Below are 19,794 nucleotides of genomic sequence, written 5' to 3' on the forward strand. Positions count from 1 at the left end.
CCTATAACCCTGCTTTTCCCATGGCTAATTCACCTAACTCAGGCACCCCTTTACACAAGGGCAACTTAATATGGCCAATCCATTGAACCTGAAGGAAACTGAAGCACCTACAGGAGATGCATGCAGACACGGGGAGAATGTGCAAACTCCACACAGACAGTTGCCCGAGGCTGGAATCGAACCCAGGTCCCTGGTGCTGTGAGGCAGCAGTGCTAACCATTGAGCCACCGTACCATGTCAACCAACATGCTGAGTTCTTGTTGAAGGTTATCATTGGCTCAATTCCCAAGGATGATTATTACTGGTTTTAATTTGTTGAGTTTCTGTTGAACATTGGTTACACATGGTTTTCGCTTTCTTTTCCACAAGATCTTCGCTTTTCTGTTGGCACACGAGGGGATCCTGCGCCAAAGTCAATACAACTTCGCAAACAGCATTTAAAAACCTCCCAATTCTTGCAAAGGCTACGCTTCCATTTCAGTTCTACTCTGGCAAATCCCTCCTGGTTCACTAATGCCCTTTAGAGATGGAAATCTCCCGTCTTTACCTGATCTGGCCTACCTAGGCCTCCAGGCCCACAGCAACCTGCTTGATTTGTAACTGGTCATCGGGCAATTAATGATACATGGTGGTCCAGCCAGGAACACCCACATCCCATGAATGAATTTTTAAAAGCTATTGCATAGGAATGAGATCAGATAAAAAAAAACAAAGAACCCACTGAGTCCCCATTACAGTAGGTTAGTCATTACAACTGAACAAATGTAAGACATTGTAGATGAAAACCTGAAATAAAAACAAAAATTGCTGAAAATACTCAGCAGGTCCAGCGGCGCCTGTGGAGAGAGAAACCGAGTAAACATTTCAGATCAGCAACTCTACATCAGAGCAATTTAACGATTACCTTCACAGTAAGGAGCGCATGAGATTTCCAACTTGACATTCTCATTAACCTGTACATGTCCCATGAGATGGACAAAGTCTCGGTGGCCCATAATCAGACTGGGCAGAAGCTGGTGCAGATTCTGCTACTCAGTGTCAGCAGTGAGTGGCCTACCTGGTGAGCGGAGCTTGGTTTGGCTGGTGGACCTGGACAGGGGCAGGCTCTGTCTGAAACGGTTGGACCGGGTAAAACCAATCGGGACTTCAGCCTCAGACATGGTTTCCAAGGACTCTGCCGACGCAAACGGTAACTTGGCTGCCTGGTCTGCCAGTCCAGACTGCTGGCTCTGGGAATGTCTGGGACTCCGAGTCTGTGGGAAAGAAAACAGGAGAGAGATAGAGAACATTAACTCAGCATCACTACAGTCCCTGACCCAGCCAAACATGGCACTTCCCTCTGTTGGTCATAATTTGATCTAATTTTGAAGAAGCTCTTTCTGGCCGTCACATTCCTGCTTTTCTATCTGGACTGACGCATGAATCCTGGGATCCTCAAGGCCACACTGATCAGGGATGTACATTGGTGTTTGCTACACAGATCATGAGAAACTGGACTGGACAAGCCATATTAGTGCCTTGGCAACAGATATAGGTCAGAGGCTAGGAATGCTCTCAGTCCCCGAAGCCTGTCCACCATCTATGAGGCACAAGTCAGGAGTGTGATGGGTTTCCATTTGTCTGGATGACTGCAGCTTCATCAATCTTCAAGCATCTCAATACAATCCAGTCGACTTGATTGGCACCTCATCCACCATTTTAAGCATTCACTCCCACCACTGCTCTGCAGCTGCAGCATCTACATTTACATAATGCACTATAATAACTCAAAGATCCTCAGACAGCATCTTCCAAACCTAGGACCACTTCCATCTAGAAGGATGGGAGCACCACTCCCTGCAAGTTCCCTTCCAAACCACACACCATCCTGACTCGGAAATGTACTCCCGTTCCTTCACTGTTGCTGGGTCTAAATCCTGAAGTTCCCTCCTTAACAATATTGTGGGTCTACCTACAGTACACAGACTGCAGCGCTTCAAAAAGGCAGCTCACCACCACCTTCTCAAGGGCAACTAGGAACGGGCAATAAATACTGGCCCAGTTAATGATGCTCACAACACAAGCACATTTTTTTAAAAAGTGCAATTTTAGTGAACCTGCTGTCCAGGAATCCATGGGATCAAGAAGAAAACACTGTTTTACACCTTCCCGTGGTATTGCTGTCCTGTGAGTTTAATAATGGTGAGTAAAACTGTAGGAGGGTGGGAGTTAATATGATATTGTATCCAATTGTATCAGATTCCAGGTCAATGGTCAAGATAAAATGATTCTGTTTGTTTCTGTCAATGTCACTGCTGTCCCATAATCTCCTGTCACACCCACAACTGCTTTTAAACAAAGCCCGATCACTAGGGACAATATTGACGCCAGCTTCCATGGCAGAAGTTCAGAATAGCTGAGTAAAGTATGTCACACAGCTGAAACACCTACTCAGTGCTATTTAATCATTTTTCAGGAAGTAAACACTTCTGTATGAAGATCGAAGGAAATAGAAAACCAATTGCTATCCTCATCCAGGCAAAAGGAGATCCTTGCAATTACTGATAACAAAGTGTGGAGCTGGATGAACACAGCAGGCCAAGCAGCGTCTCAGGAGCACAAAAGCTGAAACGTCACACTTTGTGCTCCTGAGACGCTGCTTGGCCTGCTGTGTTCATCCAGCTCCACACTTTGTTATCTTGGATTCTCCAGCATCTGCAGTTCCCATTATCACTCCTTACAATTACTATTTCTTTCATTCCATCCTTTCTCACCCATTTGTGCACTGGCTAGAAGTATCACTTTTCGTGTAATCCATTTAAGAAAAAACTTCACAGATTTGATCTGCCATTCTCCCTGCCACAGCTTACTCCCATCGTTCCTGAGGACAGAGACTTACAAATCACCACTTATATTTAGAACCTTCAGAAGATTTGATCTAGATTCGATATCTGCTGGCTGACTGGTTCAATAATGCCTCTAATTAACACTATCAGTTCTTATTCTGACAATGTAATTAATGCATTAGAAAGTTTACTATTCTCTTCCATCATTGCTTGAAGACACTCTGAAGACTACAAGCGAATTGTTTTGCTGCATAAGCAACAATGAGCACTGTCTGTTACTATATCTGACCGGGATACTGCCAAACTCTGTCTTCTGAGACTGGGCTATTACTGATGACCAACTCTGCTCATCTTCAACAGCAAAGATTGATCCTTCAGTGGCAACTCTTGAAATCCTCTCCAATTCCTCCTCCAAACTAATTTTCCTCCCTTCCTTCATCTCTTACCTCCCTAAAAACAGAACTTTCCAATCATTCCACTGTTGCCACATTATTTCCCTCTTAATCCTGAACAGTATTTAGTTCCACTGCTGTGAAACTTTCCAAAAGGTTTTGTCAAATGAGAAGCATGATATAAAAAAAGAAAGATTTGCCTTTAGGTAACATCTTACATCACCCTCAGAAGGTGCAAAAGCACTTTAGAGCGAATGAAGTATCTTTTTGAAGTGTAATCACTGTTATAAGAAACACAACAGTTAATTTATGCACAGGAAGATCCAACAAACAGATGAGATAATCAGGTCTAGTGATATTGGTACTGGGTGGCGGTTGAAGAACGCCCCAATCTTCTCATTCATGGACCATTCAACCCATAATGTCCAAGTCAGCTCTTTGGAAGAGCTAGCTCATTATCTCAGCTCCCAAAAGATTAGTGCAATGCGATCCTTCAAACTAGTCTGAGAGGTCAGCTGGTGCCTTGGTTTAATGTGACAAATTGAAAGCAAATGCTACAGCCCCTCAACACTGCAGCCTAAATCAGGTGCTCAAATTTCTGACATGAGACTTAAAGCCGTGAAAAGAAGCATTTAAACATTAATTCTTATTCTTATCTTGTAAATAGGCACTGATCAAAGGAAAATGGCTAGATAAACTGGGAAGTCTCAGATCTCATTCCGTGCTGATTGTACATATCTAGGGGATTACAGCTGAAGGTGTTGGGGGGTGGGGTGGGGGGGGGGGGTTTGGTTGCCCCTAGACTGGGGACAGAGAGATGCCTCTTCCTGGGTGCCCACTTCTAACCACTAGCTGGTCACCTCTGTTTGGACATCCCATGTATGGTCAGGTTTGAGATGTATAATGATGGCCTTTATGGTCAAACAGCTGATGTTGAAGATTTAACTAGGAGAAGCATCCAGTTTTCATGCAGACAGGGGTGAGCTGACACATAGACTGATCTATTACTGTGGATACAGCCTTATGTCTCTCTGTCTTCATAGATTCTGTCTGGCACAGGGCTGCACACAGTCCTGCGCTGTCAAGGTTGCTCCCCTAGTCTACAGTATCCCGACTGTGAGGCTGCTACATTGCTGTCTTCATCTTATCCCAGAGTGACTGATGTCTAAATCTCAGGAATTCTATTCTAAGAAACTCAATTATCGACATGCTATTGTACGTAAGACTGATCTTTGTCTTACTGCTCGGTGCCAGACAAGACTGTTCAGTCCTCTCCTCTCAGAGTCTCTATAGCACCTGCTAATATTATAGTTACATCACTGCAAACGTCATCAAGTCAGGAATGCTTGTCCTCCCATTTCTTCAGCTTCAGTCTGACTTTTCACTGCAGGAGGGGAGAGAACTGAAGAGGCAGGAGCTTCATAGAAATTGCAAAATATTTAGCCTCCAAATGTCATACATGAGTGTCTGGTCTGAGATCCTCTTAGTATTTGTGAGAGATTCCTGCAGCCCTCCCACATTGGGAGAGAAGGAAGGTTAAAAAAAGGAGGAGATATTGCCTGCATCATTCTTCTCAGTCAAGGTCATGTCTGACGGTAAGGGAGAGCCTGAGGGTGAAGGAAGAGGACAAGGTCGGAGGAAAAGGTCCTGTAAAAAGGGAGGAAGCAGGAAAGGGCAAGGCAAGAGTCAGGCTAAGGGATAGGATCAAGGAAAAGGTGAAGGAGGACGCTGAGATTGAGACTGAGAGCAACAATTAGTGTCAAGGTAGAGAGACAAAAGGTGAGGGAAAGGCCGAGAATGAGAGAGCGAGCAAAGGTAAGATGAAAGTGAGAATGATAAAAAGAGTGAGAGTGAGCTGAAGGGAAGTGTGAGAGTGAGGAAGAGAGCAAGAGCGAGTGGGAGGGCAAGGCGAAGAGTGGTTAACTTCTGTTGGGTAAACGTAAACCGTGTATTTCAAAACCCTGTTAATTGGATTTTTTTTATATAAACTGGTGTTGAAATCTATTCTGCATGTGAACAACAATCCCGCATTAATCTGTAACAACTAGCACCAACCACTCATTTCTGTATCTTAAAACTTAGCAGCTGAAGCAGACTGACAAAGACATCTCAGGAAAGGAATTGTGATTTTCATTTTTGAATCTCCTTACTAGCCCATCAAACACTCCAAGGGGCAGGTACATAATGGGGTTAGATACAGAGTAAAGCTCTCTCTCTCTACACTGCCCCATCAAACTCTTTCAAGGCAGGTGCTGCCCCAAATGCAATCTTGAGGATTGACTCTGAGACCGTGTCCCTAATTACACAGTCATCGAGTTAAAAATGGATTAAGGATGGAAAAAGACCTTTTGGTCCAACTTGTCCATTCTGACCACACATGCTAAACTAATCTAGTCTGATTTTCCACCATTTGGCCCATATCCCTCTAAACCCTTCCTGTTCATATCCCCAGCTAGATGCCTTTTAAATATTGTGTTAGTACCAGCCTCCAGCACTTCCTCTCGCAGTTCATTCATTACACACACCATTCCCTGCGTGAAAAAGTTGCCCTTTGAGTCCTTTTTAAAGCTTTCCCCTTTCACCTTAAAACCTATGCCCTCCAGTTCTGGACTCCCCCCACCCCAGGGAAAAGACCTTAGTTATTCACTCTATCCATGCCCATCATAATTTTCTAAACTTCGATAATGTCATCCCTCTCTGACATTCTCGGGAAAAATAGCCCCAGCCTATTCAGCCTCACCCGAGAGCTCAAACCCTCTAACCCTTGCAACGTCCTTGAAATTTTTTTCTGAACCCTTTCAAGTTTCACAACATCCTTCCTATAGCAAGGATGCCAGAATTGAACGCAGTATTCTAAAAGTGGCCTAACCAATGTCCTGTACAACTGCAATATGACCTCCCAAATCCTATACTCAATGCACTGATCAATAAAGGCAAGCAAACCAAATGCCATCCTCACTATCCTATCCACCTGCGACTCCACTTTCAAGGAACTATGAACCTGCACCCCAAGGTCTTTGTTCAACTAAATTCCCCAGGACCTTACCATTAAGGATATAAATCCTGCCCTGATTTGACTTCCCAAAATGCAGCACCTCACAGTTATCTAAATTAAAATCTATCTGCCACTCCTCGGCCCATTGGCCCATCTGATCAATGTTCTGTTGTACTCTGAGGTAACCTTCTTCGCAGTCCACTACACCTCCAATGTTGGTGTTTGAAAACATACTAACCATACCTCCTGTGTTCACACCCAAATCAGTTATATAAATGAAAAAAAAGCAGTGGGTCCAGTGTCAATCCCTTATGGCACACCGCTGGTCACAGGCCTCCGATCTGAAAAGCAACCCTCCACCACCACCTCTTCTTCTACTTTTGAGCCAGTTCTGTATCCAAATGGCTAGCTCTCCCTCCATTCCATGTGATCTAACCTTGCTATCCAGTCTACCATGAGGAATCTTGTTGAACGCTTTATTGAAGTCTATATAGATCATGTCCACTGCTCTGCCTTCATCAACCCTTTTTGTTACTTCTTCAAAAAACTCTATCAAGTTAGTGAGGCACAACTTTCCACAAAGCTTCTTGACTCTTAAGGATTAAATGGAAGAAGTAAGTGAGCCAGGCCTGGGATACTGATGTTGAGACTGATGATAATTTATGTAGTTGTGGCTAGTGTAGAGTAGAGATGAATTGAGCAGGGTAAAATTGGCTAGAGCTGTGAGTTAAAACGCGAAGCAGGCCCAGCAGCATCTCAGGAGCACAAAAGCTGACGTTTCGGGCCTAGACCCTTCATCAGAGAGGGGGATGGGGAGAGGGAACTGGAATAAATAGGGAGAGAGGGGGAGGCGGACCGAAGATGGAGAGAAAAGAAGATAGGTGGAGAGGAGAGTATAGGTGGGGAAGTAGGGAGGGGTTAGGTCAGTCCAGGGAAGACGGACAGGTCAAGGAGGTGGGATGAGGTTAGTAGGTAGATGGGGGTGCGGCTTGGGGTGGGAGGAAGGGATGGGTGAGAGGAAGAACAGGTTAGGGAGGCAGAGACAGGTTGGACTGGTTTTGGGAGGCAGTGGGTGGAGGGGAAGAGCTGGGCTGGTTGTGTGGTGCAGTGGGGGGAGGGGACGAACTGGGCTGGTTTAGGGATGCGGTGGGGGAAGGGGAGATTGTATACTGTGTATACAATATAGAATGTATACTGTATCCATTGTACCCGGTGTGGCTTCCTCTACATTGGGGAAACCAAGCGGAGGCTTGGGGACCGCTTTGCAGAACACCTCTGCTCAGTTCGCAATAAACAACTGCACCTCCCAGTCGCAAACCATTTCCACTCCCCCTCCCATTCTTTAGATAACATGTCAATCATGGGCCTCCTGCAGTGCCACAATGATGCCACCCGAAGGTTGCAGGAACAGCAACTCATATTCCGCTTGGAAACCCTGCAGCCATATGGTATCAATGTGGACTTCACTAGCTTCAAAATTCTCCCCTTCCCCCACCGCATCCCTAAACCAGCCCAGTTCGTCCCCTCCCCCCACTGCACCCCACAACCAGCCCAGCTCTTCCCCTCCAACCACTGCATCCCAAAACCAGTCCAGCCTGTCTCTGCCTCCCTAACCTGTTCTTCCTCTCACCCATCCCTTCCTCCCACCCCAAGCCGCACCCCCATCTACCTACTAACCTCATCCCACCTCCTTGACCTGTCCGTCTTCCCTGGACTGACCTATCCCCTCCCTACCTCCCCACCTATCTTCTTTTCTCTCCATCTTCAGTCCGCCTCCCCCTCTCTCCCTATTTATTCCAGAACCCTCTCCAGCACCTGCAGTTCCCGTTATCACAGTTAGAATGCAAAGTTTGGCTGTGGACTCCTGTAGTAGGATCCAAACAATTGACGTCCCATTTGAAGAATTGCATTTTGGGAGCCACCCTGATGAACATGATTGTCTTTAATATTGTGAATCAAGTGAGTGATGCAGTTCTGACAGAAATATCTTTCTTTTCCTCTCCTGTCATCTATATATTTACTGTTTACCGCTACATAACTCAACTTCCAACTGAACACCATGCTAGCTAGGTCTGTGAATTATCACATTGTGCCTTAAAATCAACAGGTACATGAGCAGGCAAACTGACTATCTTCCAGGATTTCTTTCACGCATCTCCCTCTGCATTGAAACATACTCATAGCCACACAGTTCTTATCTCTGCGTATCTGCCAAAAAATACAGCTCTCTGATGGAGGGTCTAGGCCCGAAACGTCAGCTTTTGTGCTCCTGAGATGCTGCTGTGTTCATCCAGCCTCACATTATATTATTATGCCAAAATTACAGTCGGTTTCCTGTAGTCAGCTTTGATTTCACACTGCAGCACCCAGCGTCTCCCATCTCCTGCAGTACTGAATCTCCTCCCACTAGGGACTTCTGTAATTCACTTGAAATCCGTATTTCCTGCCCTCCTCTCTCATTTTCTGTCTCTGTCTTCCCTCCCCCACTTCCCTCAGGTCCTGTTTTACCATGACCTCCCTGACATCTTCCTTTGCCCTCTCTGTACTTTTCCTGCTCCCCTTCCTGTTCTCCACAACTTTCCTGACCCACCCTCCCTATGGTATTCTCACTCACTGAGCCTCATGCACTTTCTTCTCAAAAAACATCAGCTACATTTTCAGCTTTTGGTTTACCACTTGAGAATCAATTTTGGATTGTCTGAAAAAGCTAATACATCTGCCATCCTGATGAATAAATATGGACAATTCCCAAGCATGTCAAATAGAATACATTGGCTGTTAGGCAATTGTACATTTTGGCCAAAATGTGGCCAAATTAAAATGAATGAATTGCTCCCCACAAATAATCTCTCTTCCCTCTTCACCTGTCCTCTTAGCTTTATTATGATTGGGCGAAGATTTGGCAGAGTACCATACGGGAAATGCCAGGTTGTCTACTTTGGCTTAAAGAATAGAAATACAGCATTATTTAAATAGAGAAAGACTTCTGAATGCTGTGGTACAGAGGGAAATGAGCATCCTGGTGCTTAAATTACAAAAGGATGAATGAAGGTAAAGCAAGTAACTAGGAAGACAAATGGAGGTAAGCATTTATTGCAAGGGGGATGGAATAGAAAAGTAGCTGCAATTATCATAGATCATATGGAGCACAGAGTGGAAACAGGTCATTTGGCCCCATAAGCCCACACCGTCCCTCCAAACAGCATCCCACCCAGATCCATTCCCCCAAGCCTACCCATACATCCCTGGACACTACAACATGGCCAATCCACCTATTCTACACATCTTTGGACTGTGGAAGGAAATCAGAACACCTGGAAGGAAACCCATGCCAAAGCAGGGTGAATGTACAAACTGCATATAGACAGTTGCCTGAGGCTGGAATCGAACCCAGGTCCCTGGTGCTATGAGGCAGCAGTCCTGACCACTGAGCCACTGTGCTGCATTGGTTCAAGCACCTTAGATTCTGAGTACCATTTGGCCACCTTATTTAAGGAAGGGCATTAGAGATAGTTCAGCAAATAATTAGCAGGCTGATTCCTGGGATGAAGAGAAGGTTGCACAGTTTGGGATTACATCCATTGGATTTGAAAAGGAGGAGAGGTGACATAACAGAAACACATCAGATTCTGAGGGAATTGACAGGTTAGATGCTGAGAGAATGTTTTCCCTTTTGACAGCATCTGGAATGAGGAGCCAGTTTCAAAATATGAGACATTCCATTTAAGATGAAGATGAGGACAGCTGTATTTTCTCAGGGGTATTTAGTGTCTGGAATTCTCTCCTGCAGTGAGCAATGGTCATTCAATATTTTCAAGGCTGAGTCAAACAGATTTCTGATTGACCAGGAAGTCAATAGTTATAGGTGAAAAGGCAGGAAAATGAAGTTAAGTCCGCATCAGATAAGGCATGATCTTATTGAATGGTCAAGCAGTCTACAGGGCCGAATGGTCGGGATGATGGGTGGGCAGGAAGGCAGCAGGAACTTTATCCGCTGGATTTTACACACTCCTCGTACTAGCCCACCTTTCCAGCTTCCAACCTGCCAGAGCAGGAGTGTAAAATCCAACTCATGATTCATCAATGTTTCATCCATTAAACATCTCTCCACTTCCCATCAATAGTTCAAAACAAAACTCCAGTCTGATCACTGATGGAACTTCGCAGACAATCTGAAACACAATTGGACTCACTCCTATCCCTTCAGATAAAGAAATTCCTGTCACACCTGGTGGATTACGTCTAATTGTTACAGCCGTGTTTGGATTTCGGAAGATTTAATTTTCATCATTTGTTTTGTTAGTCACTTATAAGACACTTTAGCCAATCAGAATTGAACTGCAGGAAGACAGCTTTCTATGGGCTTCCTCAAGGATCCTCGGCCTTCTTGGAGAGAACCTAATCCTCCTCAGCTCAGTCTTAATTTGGGAACCTTTTCTGTTAAAATGTGTCACCTAGTTCCAATTTCTCTGAAGCAAAGCACAGCCAATGAAGTTGGCATTGATGTAAGGTAGGGCTTTATATTGGCAACTGCTATCAGACAGCACAGGGCTCCTGCGCTGGCTGTCTGACAAATGCTCCTGACAAGTCCAGGACAGATCCTACATTCGTTGCACTCAGGGGACTGCATCTTGATAAGGAGACTAAAGGAAGGACTGGGGTGTCTCGATAACATAAAAAAGGGGTTTACCTTTAGGATTGCCTCGGGACCATTTCTACTTGCCCTGCATAGTCCCCACTGCCCTGTAGTTTGCCTTCCTTCTTAAAATGTAGTCCCCTTTTGGAGGCGACCATTGAATCAGCAATAAGGCTAATTGATTGATTGAGTGAGTCATACAGCATAGAAGCATGCTATGCTGATATACAAACACCAAACTACACCAATGCCATTAGCCCCCACACTAAGTCAATAGCCTACTATACCCCAGCATTTTAAGTGCTCATCCAAATGTTTCTTAAATGTTGTGAGAGGACCTGCCTGCACTGCCCTCTCAGGCAGCACATTCCATATTTCTATCAGGCTCTGGGTGAAAAATCTTTTCTCAGGTCTCCTCTAAGCTACTTACTCCTCACCTTAAACTTATGCCGTCTGATCTTAGACACACCTGGCACGCAGCCGAGATTTGCACCATCTACCCTGATCAAGGCTCTCAATGTTGTACACGTCAATCAGATTCCCCCTCAGCCTCCTCTGCTCCAAGGATAAACAAACCCAGCCTATCCAGTCTCTGCACATGTCTGAGGTTCTTTATCCCAGGCACATCCAAGTGAATCTACCCTGAAGCCTCTCCAGCGCAACCACATCCTTCTGACTTTTTTTTCTTTTATCTGTTCACAGGATGAGGGTATCACTGGCCAGGCAGCATTTATTGCCCATCGCTAATTGCCCAGAGGGCAGTTCAGAGTCAACCACATTGCTGTGGGTCTGGAGTCACATGTAGGCCAGACCAGGTAAGGTTGGCAGTTTCCTTCCCTAAAGGGCATCAGTGAACCAGGTGGGTTTTTCCAACAATCGACAATAGATCCACAGTCATCATTAGATTCTTAATTCCAGATATTTATTGAGTTCAAATTCCACCATCTGCTGTGGCAGGAATTGAACCTGGGTCTCTGGATTAACAGTCCAGCAATAATACCACTAGGCCATTGCTGACTGACCCAGACTTTCTGATCCTTGTGCTTCTGTATAGCAGTTGTCCCAGCCTTTTAAGTTTGCAGCTACTTTTGAGGTGTAGTATCGTGTTATATAGATAGCCAATGAATGCACAGCAAGATCACGCAATTAGGAAAATAAACTCTCTCTTTTACGCTGTTTGTGGTCCTTCCTCTAAACGTACCCATTTTCAGTGCGTGGTCTGGATCCTTAACATCCACCTGTGAGGGCAAATGGGACCTCGGTTTCACACCTTGGCTGAGAAACGGGTATGTCTGAAAGTGCAGCACTGCCTCAGCACTTGCACCAGCGGGTCACTGTGGATTGTGTGCTCAAGCTCCTGGAGTGGGGGACATGAGCCACAAGTTTCTGATTGAGCGGTAAGAAGATTCCCTTCTGACCAAGTTTAAACATGTAAGCATGCACCACATACACACACAAACATATCACTGTAGAATATACCAGAAAATACAGCAAAGGTAACAACATATTCATGATGAGCCAGTTTTCATTACTGGGAAAGAAAGTTAATGAAGTGTTGGCAGTGAAAGGCACATCAGACAGCACTTCAAACAGCAAATCATTGGTACGTGCAATACTTGTACTAAAGGAAAACTATTTTTGGCTTCGTTGTCAAATCAGATCTTGCTCAGTTTTTCTGCTTTCCTATTAACTCCTTCAGAACTGAATTTCAGGGAATTAATTTTCTCATTTTTTAAAATCAAAAGGACATTTGCATTCAGTAGTATCTTCCACCTTGTCAGGACATCTCAAAACATGTTATGACAAATGAAGTACTTTGCAAAGTGTAGTCGCTGTTGTGATGTAGGAAATGCAGAGTCAATTTGCACACCGCAAGACCTGGGAGTATATGTGCACAGATCACTGAAGGTGGCAGGACAATTAATAAAACATGCATTATCATGGACTGTGTCAATAAGGGGATGGTATACAAGGGCAATGCTAAACTACCACAAGGCGCTTGCACACCTTTTAGCTGGAATGTTGTCCATAGTTCTGGGTACCGCACAGTATGAGGGATGTCAATGGTTTGGAGAGAGAGCGCAGGAGCAATCTAAAAAAAGTGGTTCCAGGGATGATAAGGGGGTGGCCATGGGTACCTGCATGGGCCCAAGCTATGCCTGCCTCTTTGTAGGTTACATGGAACAGTCCCTCTTCTGCACCTACACAGGCCCCAAACCCCACCTCTTCCTCCGGTACATTGATGACCGTATCGGCGCCACCTCTTGCTCCCCAGAGGAGCTCGAACAGTTCATCCACTTCACCAACACCTTCCACCCCAACCTTCAGTTCACCTGGGCTATCTCCAACACATCCCTCACCTTCCTGGACCTCTCAGTCTCCATCTCAGGTAACCAGCTAGAAACTGATGTCCATTTCAAGCCCACTGACTCCCACAGCTACCTAGAATACACCTCCTCCCACCCACCCTCCTGCAAAAATTCCATCCCCTATTCCCAATTCCTCCACCTCCGCCGCATCTGCTCTCAGGATGAGGCATTCCACTCCCACACATCCCAGATGCCCAAGTTCTTCAAGGACCGCAACTTTCCCCCCACAGTGATCGAGAACACCCTTGACTGCGTCTCCCGCATTTCCCGCAACACATCCCTCACACCCCGCCCCCGCCACAACCGCCCAAAGAGGATTCCCCTCGTTCTCACATACCACCCCACCAACCTCCGGATACAACGCATCATCCTCTGACACTTCCGCCATCTACAATCCGACCCCACCACCCAAGACATTTTTCCATCCCCACACCTGTCTGCTTTCCGGAGAGACCACTCTCTCCGTGACTCCCTTGTCCACTCCACACTCCTCTCCAACCCCACCACACCCGGCACCTTCCCCTGCTACCGCAGGAAGTTCTACACTTGCCCCCATACCTCCTCCCTCACCCCCATCCCAGGCCCCAAGCTGACTTTCCATATTGAGCAGATGTTCACCTATACATCTGCCAATGTGGTATACTGTATCCATTGTACCCGCTGTGGCTTCCGCTACATTGGGGAAACCAAGCAGAGGCTTGGAGACCGCTTTGCAGAACACCTCCGCTTGGTTCGCAATAAACAACTGTACCTCCCAGTCGCGAACCATTTTAAGTCCCCCTCCCATTCCTCAGACGACATGTCGATCATGGGCCTCCTGCAGTGCCACAATGATGCCACCCGAAGGTTGCAGGAACAGCAACTCATATTCCGCTTGGGAACCCTGCAGCCCAATGGTATCAATGTAGGCTTCATGAACTTCAAAATCTCCCCTTCCTCCACTGCATCACAAAACCAGCCCAGCTCGTCCCCTCCCCCCACTGCATCCCAAAACCAACCCAGCCTGTCTCCGCCTCCCTAACCTGTTCTTCCTCTCACCATCCCCTCCTCCCACCTCAAGCCGCACCTCCATTTCCTACCTACTAACCTCATCCCACCTCCTTGACCTGTCCGCCTTCCCTGGGCTGACCTATCCCCTCCCTACCTCCCCACCTATACTCTCCTCTCTACCTATCTTCTTTTCTCTCCATCTTCGGTCCGCCTCCCCCTCTCTCCCTATTTATTCCAGTTCCCTCCCCCCATCCCCCTCTCTGATGAAGGGTCTAGGCCCGAAACGTCAGCTTTTGTGCTCCTGAGATGCTGCTTGGCCTGCTGTGTTCATCCAGCTCCACACTTTGTTATCCAGGGATGATAAGTTTGGTTGTGTTGAGAAATGGTTGTGACTATTCTCTGTGGAGAAAAGAAGGCTTAAAGAAGAGATCTGAAAAAAGGTTTCAAAATTATGAGGGCTCTGGATAGAGTAGATAAGGGGTAATTGATCCCACTCATAAAAGAATCGAGAGCTAGACAGCACAGACTTACAATTGTAGCAAAGTTATTGGAAAAAAGAATCTGTTTTAAGATGCTGCTTGGCCTGTTGTGTTCATCCAGCTCCACACTTTGTTATCTCAGGTTCTCCAACACCTGCAGTTCCTATTATCTCTGTTTCAGAGTGATTTGGGTCTGGAATGCACTGTGTGGAAGTGGGTTGGAGGCATTATAGAACATAGAGCAATACAGCGCAGAACAGGACCTTCGGCCCTCGATGTTGCACCAACCTGTGAACTAATCTAAGCCCCTCCCCCTACACTATCCCATCATCATCCATGTGCTTATCCAAGGACTGTTTAAATGCCCCTAATGTGGCTGAGTTAACTACATTGGCAGGCAGGGTGTTCCAGGCCCTTACCACTCTCTGAGTAAAGAACCTGCCTCTGACATCTGTCTTAAATCTATCACCCCTCAATTTGTAGCTATGCCCCCTTGTACAAGCTGAAGTCATCATCCTCAGGAAAAGACTCTCACTGTCCACCCTATCTAATCCTCTGATTATCTTGTATGTCTCTATTAAATCCCCTCTTAGCCTCCTTCTCTCCAATGAGAACGGACCCAAGTCCCTCAGCCTTTCTTCATAGGGTCTGCGCTTCAGACCGGGCAACATCCTGGTAAATCTCCTCTGCACCTTTTCCAATGCTTCCACATCCTTCCCGTAATGGGGCGACCAGAACTGCATGCAATATTCCAAGACATTGAGATAATTATATGAATAGAAACAATGAACCAGTGTGTGGGGGAAAGGCAGGAGAACAGCATTAGGTTATAATGCTTATTGGTGAGCCACTGCCGAAATAATGGGCCGAGTGGCCTTCTTCTGCATTATAACAACTCTATAAGCTCCTGAAAACAGCAACATGTTAATGATCAGATCACATTCTTATTACGGGTGCTGACTGAGGAATAAAAATGGTGCTCAGGACACACAAGATAGAACTCATTTGTTTTTCTTCAGAATACTGCCACAAGGTGTTTCACAGGCCCATGGGAGCTGGGTTGATGAGGCCTCAGTTCATTATCTCATCTGAAAGAAGGTATCTCAGATTATACAGCATATTTCAAGACTGCACCCTGAACCCTGTGTGATTCAGGTCAGAGCCGACTAGCATTCTCTGCACCAGTGATCAATGACTACACTAGCACAAGTACTGAGCACGTGGTCCAACAGTTGTCTATCTTAGAAATTTAGGAATGTGAACAGTTCAAGTGGATAGAGTGACTCATTATATTCTAAGTCTAAGTAGGCATGTCTGCTGCCCACATTAACCGAAGTTTCTCTTTTACCTTGAAACAGATGCGCAATACAATGTAGATTTGTAGCTCGGGTTGTGGGTGTTGAGGTTGGTTGGCTCACTGAGCTGGTTTCTTGTTTCACAGACATTTCGTTACCGTGCTGGGTAACATCTTCAGTGCAGCCTCTGATGAACCACACCGATGCTTTGTCAGAGGCTGCACTGAGGATGTTACCCAGCATGGTAACGAAATGTCTGCGAAACAAGAAACCAGCTCGGCGAGCCACCCAACCTCAATACAACATAATGCACAACTTCACAGAATGAGATAATCACCATTTCTTTTGTTGCTGAACCTGACTCAGCCATTCAAGGTCGGGGGAAGGCACATACTGCAGCAACAGAGATGTACTGGAGGGACTATCCACTGCTATCAGGAGGAGGTCATCTTCCTCCTCCTGGCACCCAGTGGGATGTCAATAAAATGCGAGCAATGGCAGGGGCTGGACTCTTATTTGCCTCAACGATGCCATTGGGGGTCCTGTTGCTGATAAAATTCCATGACGGGAAGTTGATATCAAATTGCACTTCTAGTGCCTTCCCTTACTATATTGCCATCCCTTATATTGGCCAGCCCATCTCCAAAATGCTGGGCAAATTCTGTTTGCAGGTGTACTCTCTCATTGTCTCTCTTACTCAGACAGATAAACACACACATAAACCCTTAAATTATTCATACTTTTTGTCAGGGCTGTTTTGCAGTTACTTCGTTGCCGTAATGACCAGATTCTCTCAGTATGAAGGCCTCACAGATGAGGGGTTGATTAAACATTCTTCACACACACTGGTCAAAGTACAAAATTCCACTGAAAGTCAAGGTCAGGGAGATTAAACACAATGATAGGGAACCAATGCGTGACAAGACTAATGTCACCCTTCACAACTCCTCACAGATAAGCCTGTCTGTGCCAAGTAAGCAGAATTCAATTTGTAAGCTTGGAGAAATTTTCATTCTGGGAACATGATGTCCTGTATTTCTTTATGAAGTAGGAGACCTCAGCATTTCCTTTGATCAGTGATGGGCACCTTTGCTCATCTGAGACCAGCCAAGCTCTTTCAATAAAACTTTTGTGTTTGAGCACTCGAAGAATAATCAGTCAAGCAATCCTCTGAAGATAACATAATGCAGATCTTGTTTGAAGTGTTGAAATTTCAATAATTTTAAATATTACAACAACTGAAATGACAGCTGCGAGTACAATAGATCCATTATTTTGGAGACCATCTTAAAAAGCAATCTCCAAGGTGGACAGAGGAGACAAAGGTTACAATAAACAATTTGTTTTGATCTTAGAATCTATTTCTGTCTGGGTTCTCAGGGATGAACATCAGGAGGATGCACCAAGCATACAGATGTGCATTATCTGTCAGTTTAATGGGATAGAAAGTCTCCACTAACCCAAAGATGAGAGCCAACTGATAGAACTGTACATGTTGAGGCCATTTTGCCCACTGTATATTGGCTTTTTGAAAGAGCTACCAAATTAGTCTCACTCCCCCTGTCCTTTCATCAGAGTCAGGCAACTCTTTATACTTTACTGAATTCCTAGATTAAGGGCATTATTTGAATAGGAAAGGTTGGGTACAGCAGGTCTGTATCCACTGCAGTTTAGAAGAATGGTACAGATCCCAAGGAGATTTGACAGAGTGAATGCTGAAAGGATGTTCCCTCTTGTGGGTGAGATCAGAGCAGGGAGTCTCCCATTTAAAATAACGATGAAGAGGGGTTTTTCTCCTCTTGGAGGATCCTGAGTCTTTGAAACTCTGTTCCCCAGACAGCAATGCAGGTGGCAGTCATTGAATATTTTTAAGGCAGGGTTAGATAAATCCTTGATAAATGAGGGACTCAAACGTTATTGAGGAAAGGCACGACTGAGGGAACATTTGGATCAGTCATGGTGTCATTGAATGGCTTGAGGGGCTGAACGTTGTATGTCTCCTCCCAATGCGATTGTCCTCATTTAGGTATATTCTTATTTATCTCATTCTTATTTGAAGTTTGTCAGTGAGCCAGCCTCCACCATGTCAGTCAGGGCCTTTGCAGAAAGCAATCTGAACTAAAAAATAAATTCTCCTTATCTGCCATAGATGATAAAATGTGAGGCTGGATGAACACAGCAGACCAAGCAGCATCTCAGGAGCACAAAAGCTGACGTTTCGGCCCTAGACCCTTCATCAGAGAGGGGGATGGGGTGAGGGTTCTGGAATAAATAGGGAGAGAGGGGGAGGCGGACCGAAGATGGAGAGAAAAGAAGATAGGTGGAGAGGAGAGTATAGGTGGGGAGGTAGGGGGGGGATAGGTCAGTCCAGGGAAGACGGACAGGTCAAGGAGGTGGGATGAGGTTAGTAGGTAGATGGGGGTGCGGCTTGGGATGGGAGGAAGGGATGGGTGAGAGGAAGAACAGGTTAGGGAGGCAGAGGCAGTTTGGGCTGGTTTTGGGAGGCAGTGGGTGGAGGGGAAGAGCTGGGCTGGTTGTGTGGTGCAGTGGGGGGAGGGGACGAACTGGGCTGGTTTAGGGATGCGGTGGGGGAAGGGGAGATTGTATACTGTGTATACAATACAGAATGTATACTGTATCCATTGTACCCGGTGTGGCTTCCTCTACATTGGGGAAACCAAGCGGAGGCTTGGAGACTGCTTTGGAGAACACCTCTGCTCAGTTCGCAATAAACAACTGCACCTCCCAGTCGCAAACCATTTCTACTCCCCCTCCCATTCTTTAGATGACATGTCAATCATGGGCCTCCTGCAGTGCCACAATGATGCCACCCGAAGGTTGCAAGAACAGCAACTCATATTCCGCCTGGGAACCCTGCAGCCTAATGGTATCAATGTGGACTTCACCAGTTTCAAAATCTCCCCTTCCCCCAGCGCATCCCTAAACCAGCCCAGTTTGTCCCCTCCCCCCACTGCACCACACAACCAGCCCAGCTCTTCCCCTCCACCCACTGCATCCCAAAACCAGTCCAACCTGTCTCTGCCTCCCTAACCTGTTCTTCCTCTCACCCATCCCTTCCTCCCACCCCAAGCCGCACCCCCATCTACCTACTAACCTCATCCCACCTCCTTGTCCGTCTTCCCTGGACTGACCTATCCCCTCCCTACCTCCCCACCTATACTCTCTCCACCTATCTTCTTTTCTCTCCATCTTCGGTCCGCCTCCCCCTCTCTCCCTATTTATTCCAGAACCCTCACTCCATCCCCCTCTCTGATGAAGGGTCTAGGCCCGAAACTTCAGCTTTTGTGCTCCTGAGATGCTGCTTGGCCTGCTGTGTTCATCCAGCCTCACATTTTATTATATTGGATTCTCCAGCATCTGCAGTTCCCACTATCTCTCCTTATCTGCCCTCTGGTTCTTGTATCAAATACTGTAAATCTGTATCCTCTGGTTGACGAGTTACAGCCAGTGAAAACTGCAGTCCCTATCTGCTCTCCAATCTTCTTATAACTTTGAACCTCATTATTAAATCTCACATTTGCTGCCCGAAAGGTGTGGAGTCTCTCTCTTTAACTGGAACATATAGAACATAGAACATTACAGGCCCTTCGGCCCTCGATGTTGTGCCGACCTGTCATACCAATCTAAAGCCTATCTAACCTACACCATTCCATGTACGTCCATATGCTTGTTCAATGACGACTTAAATGTACTTAAAGTTGGCGGATCTACTACTGTTGCAGGCAAAGCGTTCCATTCCCTTACTAATCTGAGTAAAGAAACTACCTCTGACATCTGTCCTATATCTTTCAC

The 19,794-nt window shown here is 45.9% G+C and overlaps 1 protein-coding gene across 6 annotated transcripts in view; it reads right to left on the reverse strand.

The window, feature by feature from the left end:
* srcin1a (SRC kinase signaling inhibitor 1a) overlaps positions 1–19,794 on the reverse strand; it is a 498,739-nt gene that overhangs the window by 65,840 nt on the left and 413,105 nt on the right. For all 6 annotated transcript variants that reach the window (XM_059638686.1, XM_048560697.2, XM_048560696.2 and 3 more), the window contains one exon: positions 1,058–1,253. In XM_059638686.1, coding sequence (XP_059494669.1) covers positions 1,058–1,253 — 196 coding nt within the window. The remainder of the gene's footprint in view (positions 1–1,057; positions 1,254–19,794) is intronic.

This window comes from Stegostoma tigrinum, chromosome 31, assembly GCF_030684315.1.
Source record: "Stegostoma tigrinum isolate sSteTig4 chromosome 31, sSteTig4.hap1, whole genome shotgun sequence".
Lineage (NCBI taxonomy): Eukaryota > Metazoa > Chordata > Chondrichthyes > Orectolobiformes > Stegostomatidae > Stegostoma > Stegostoma tigrinum.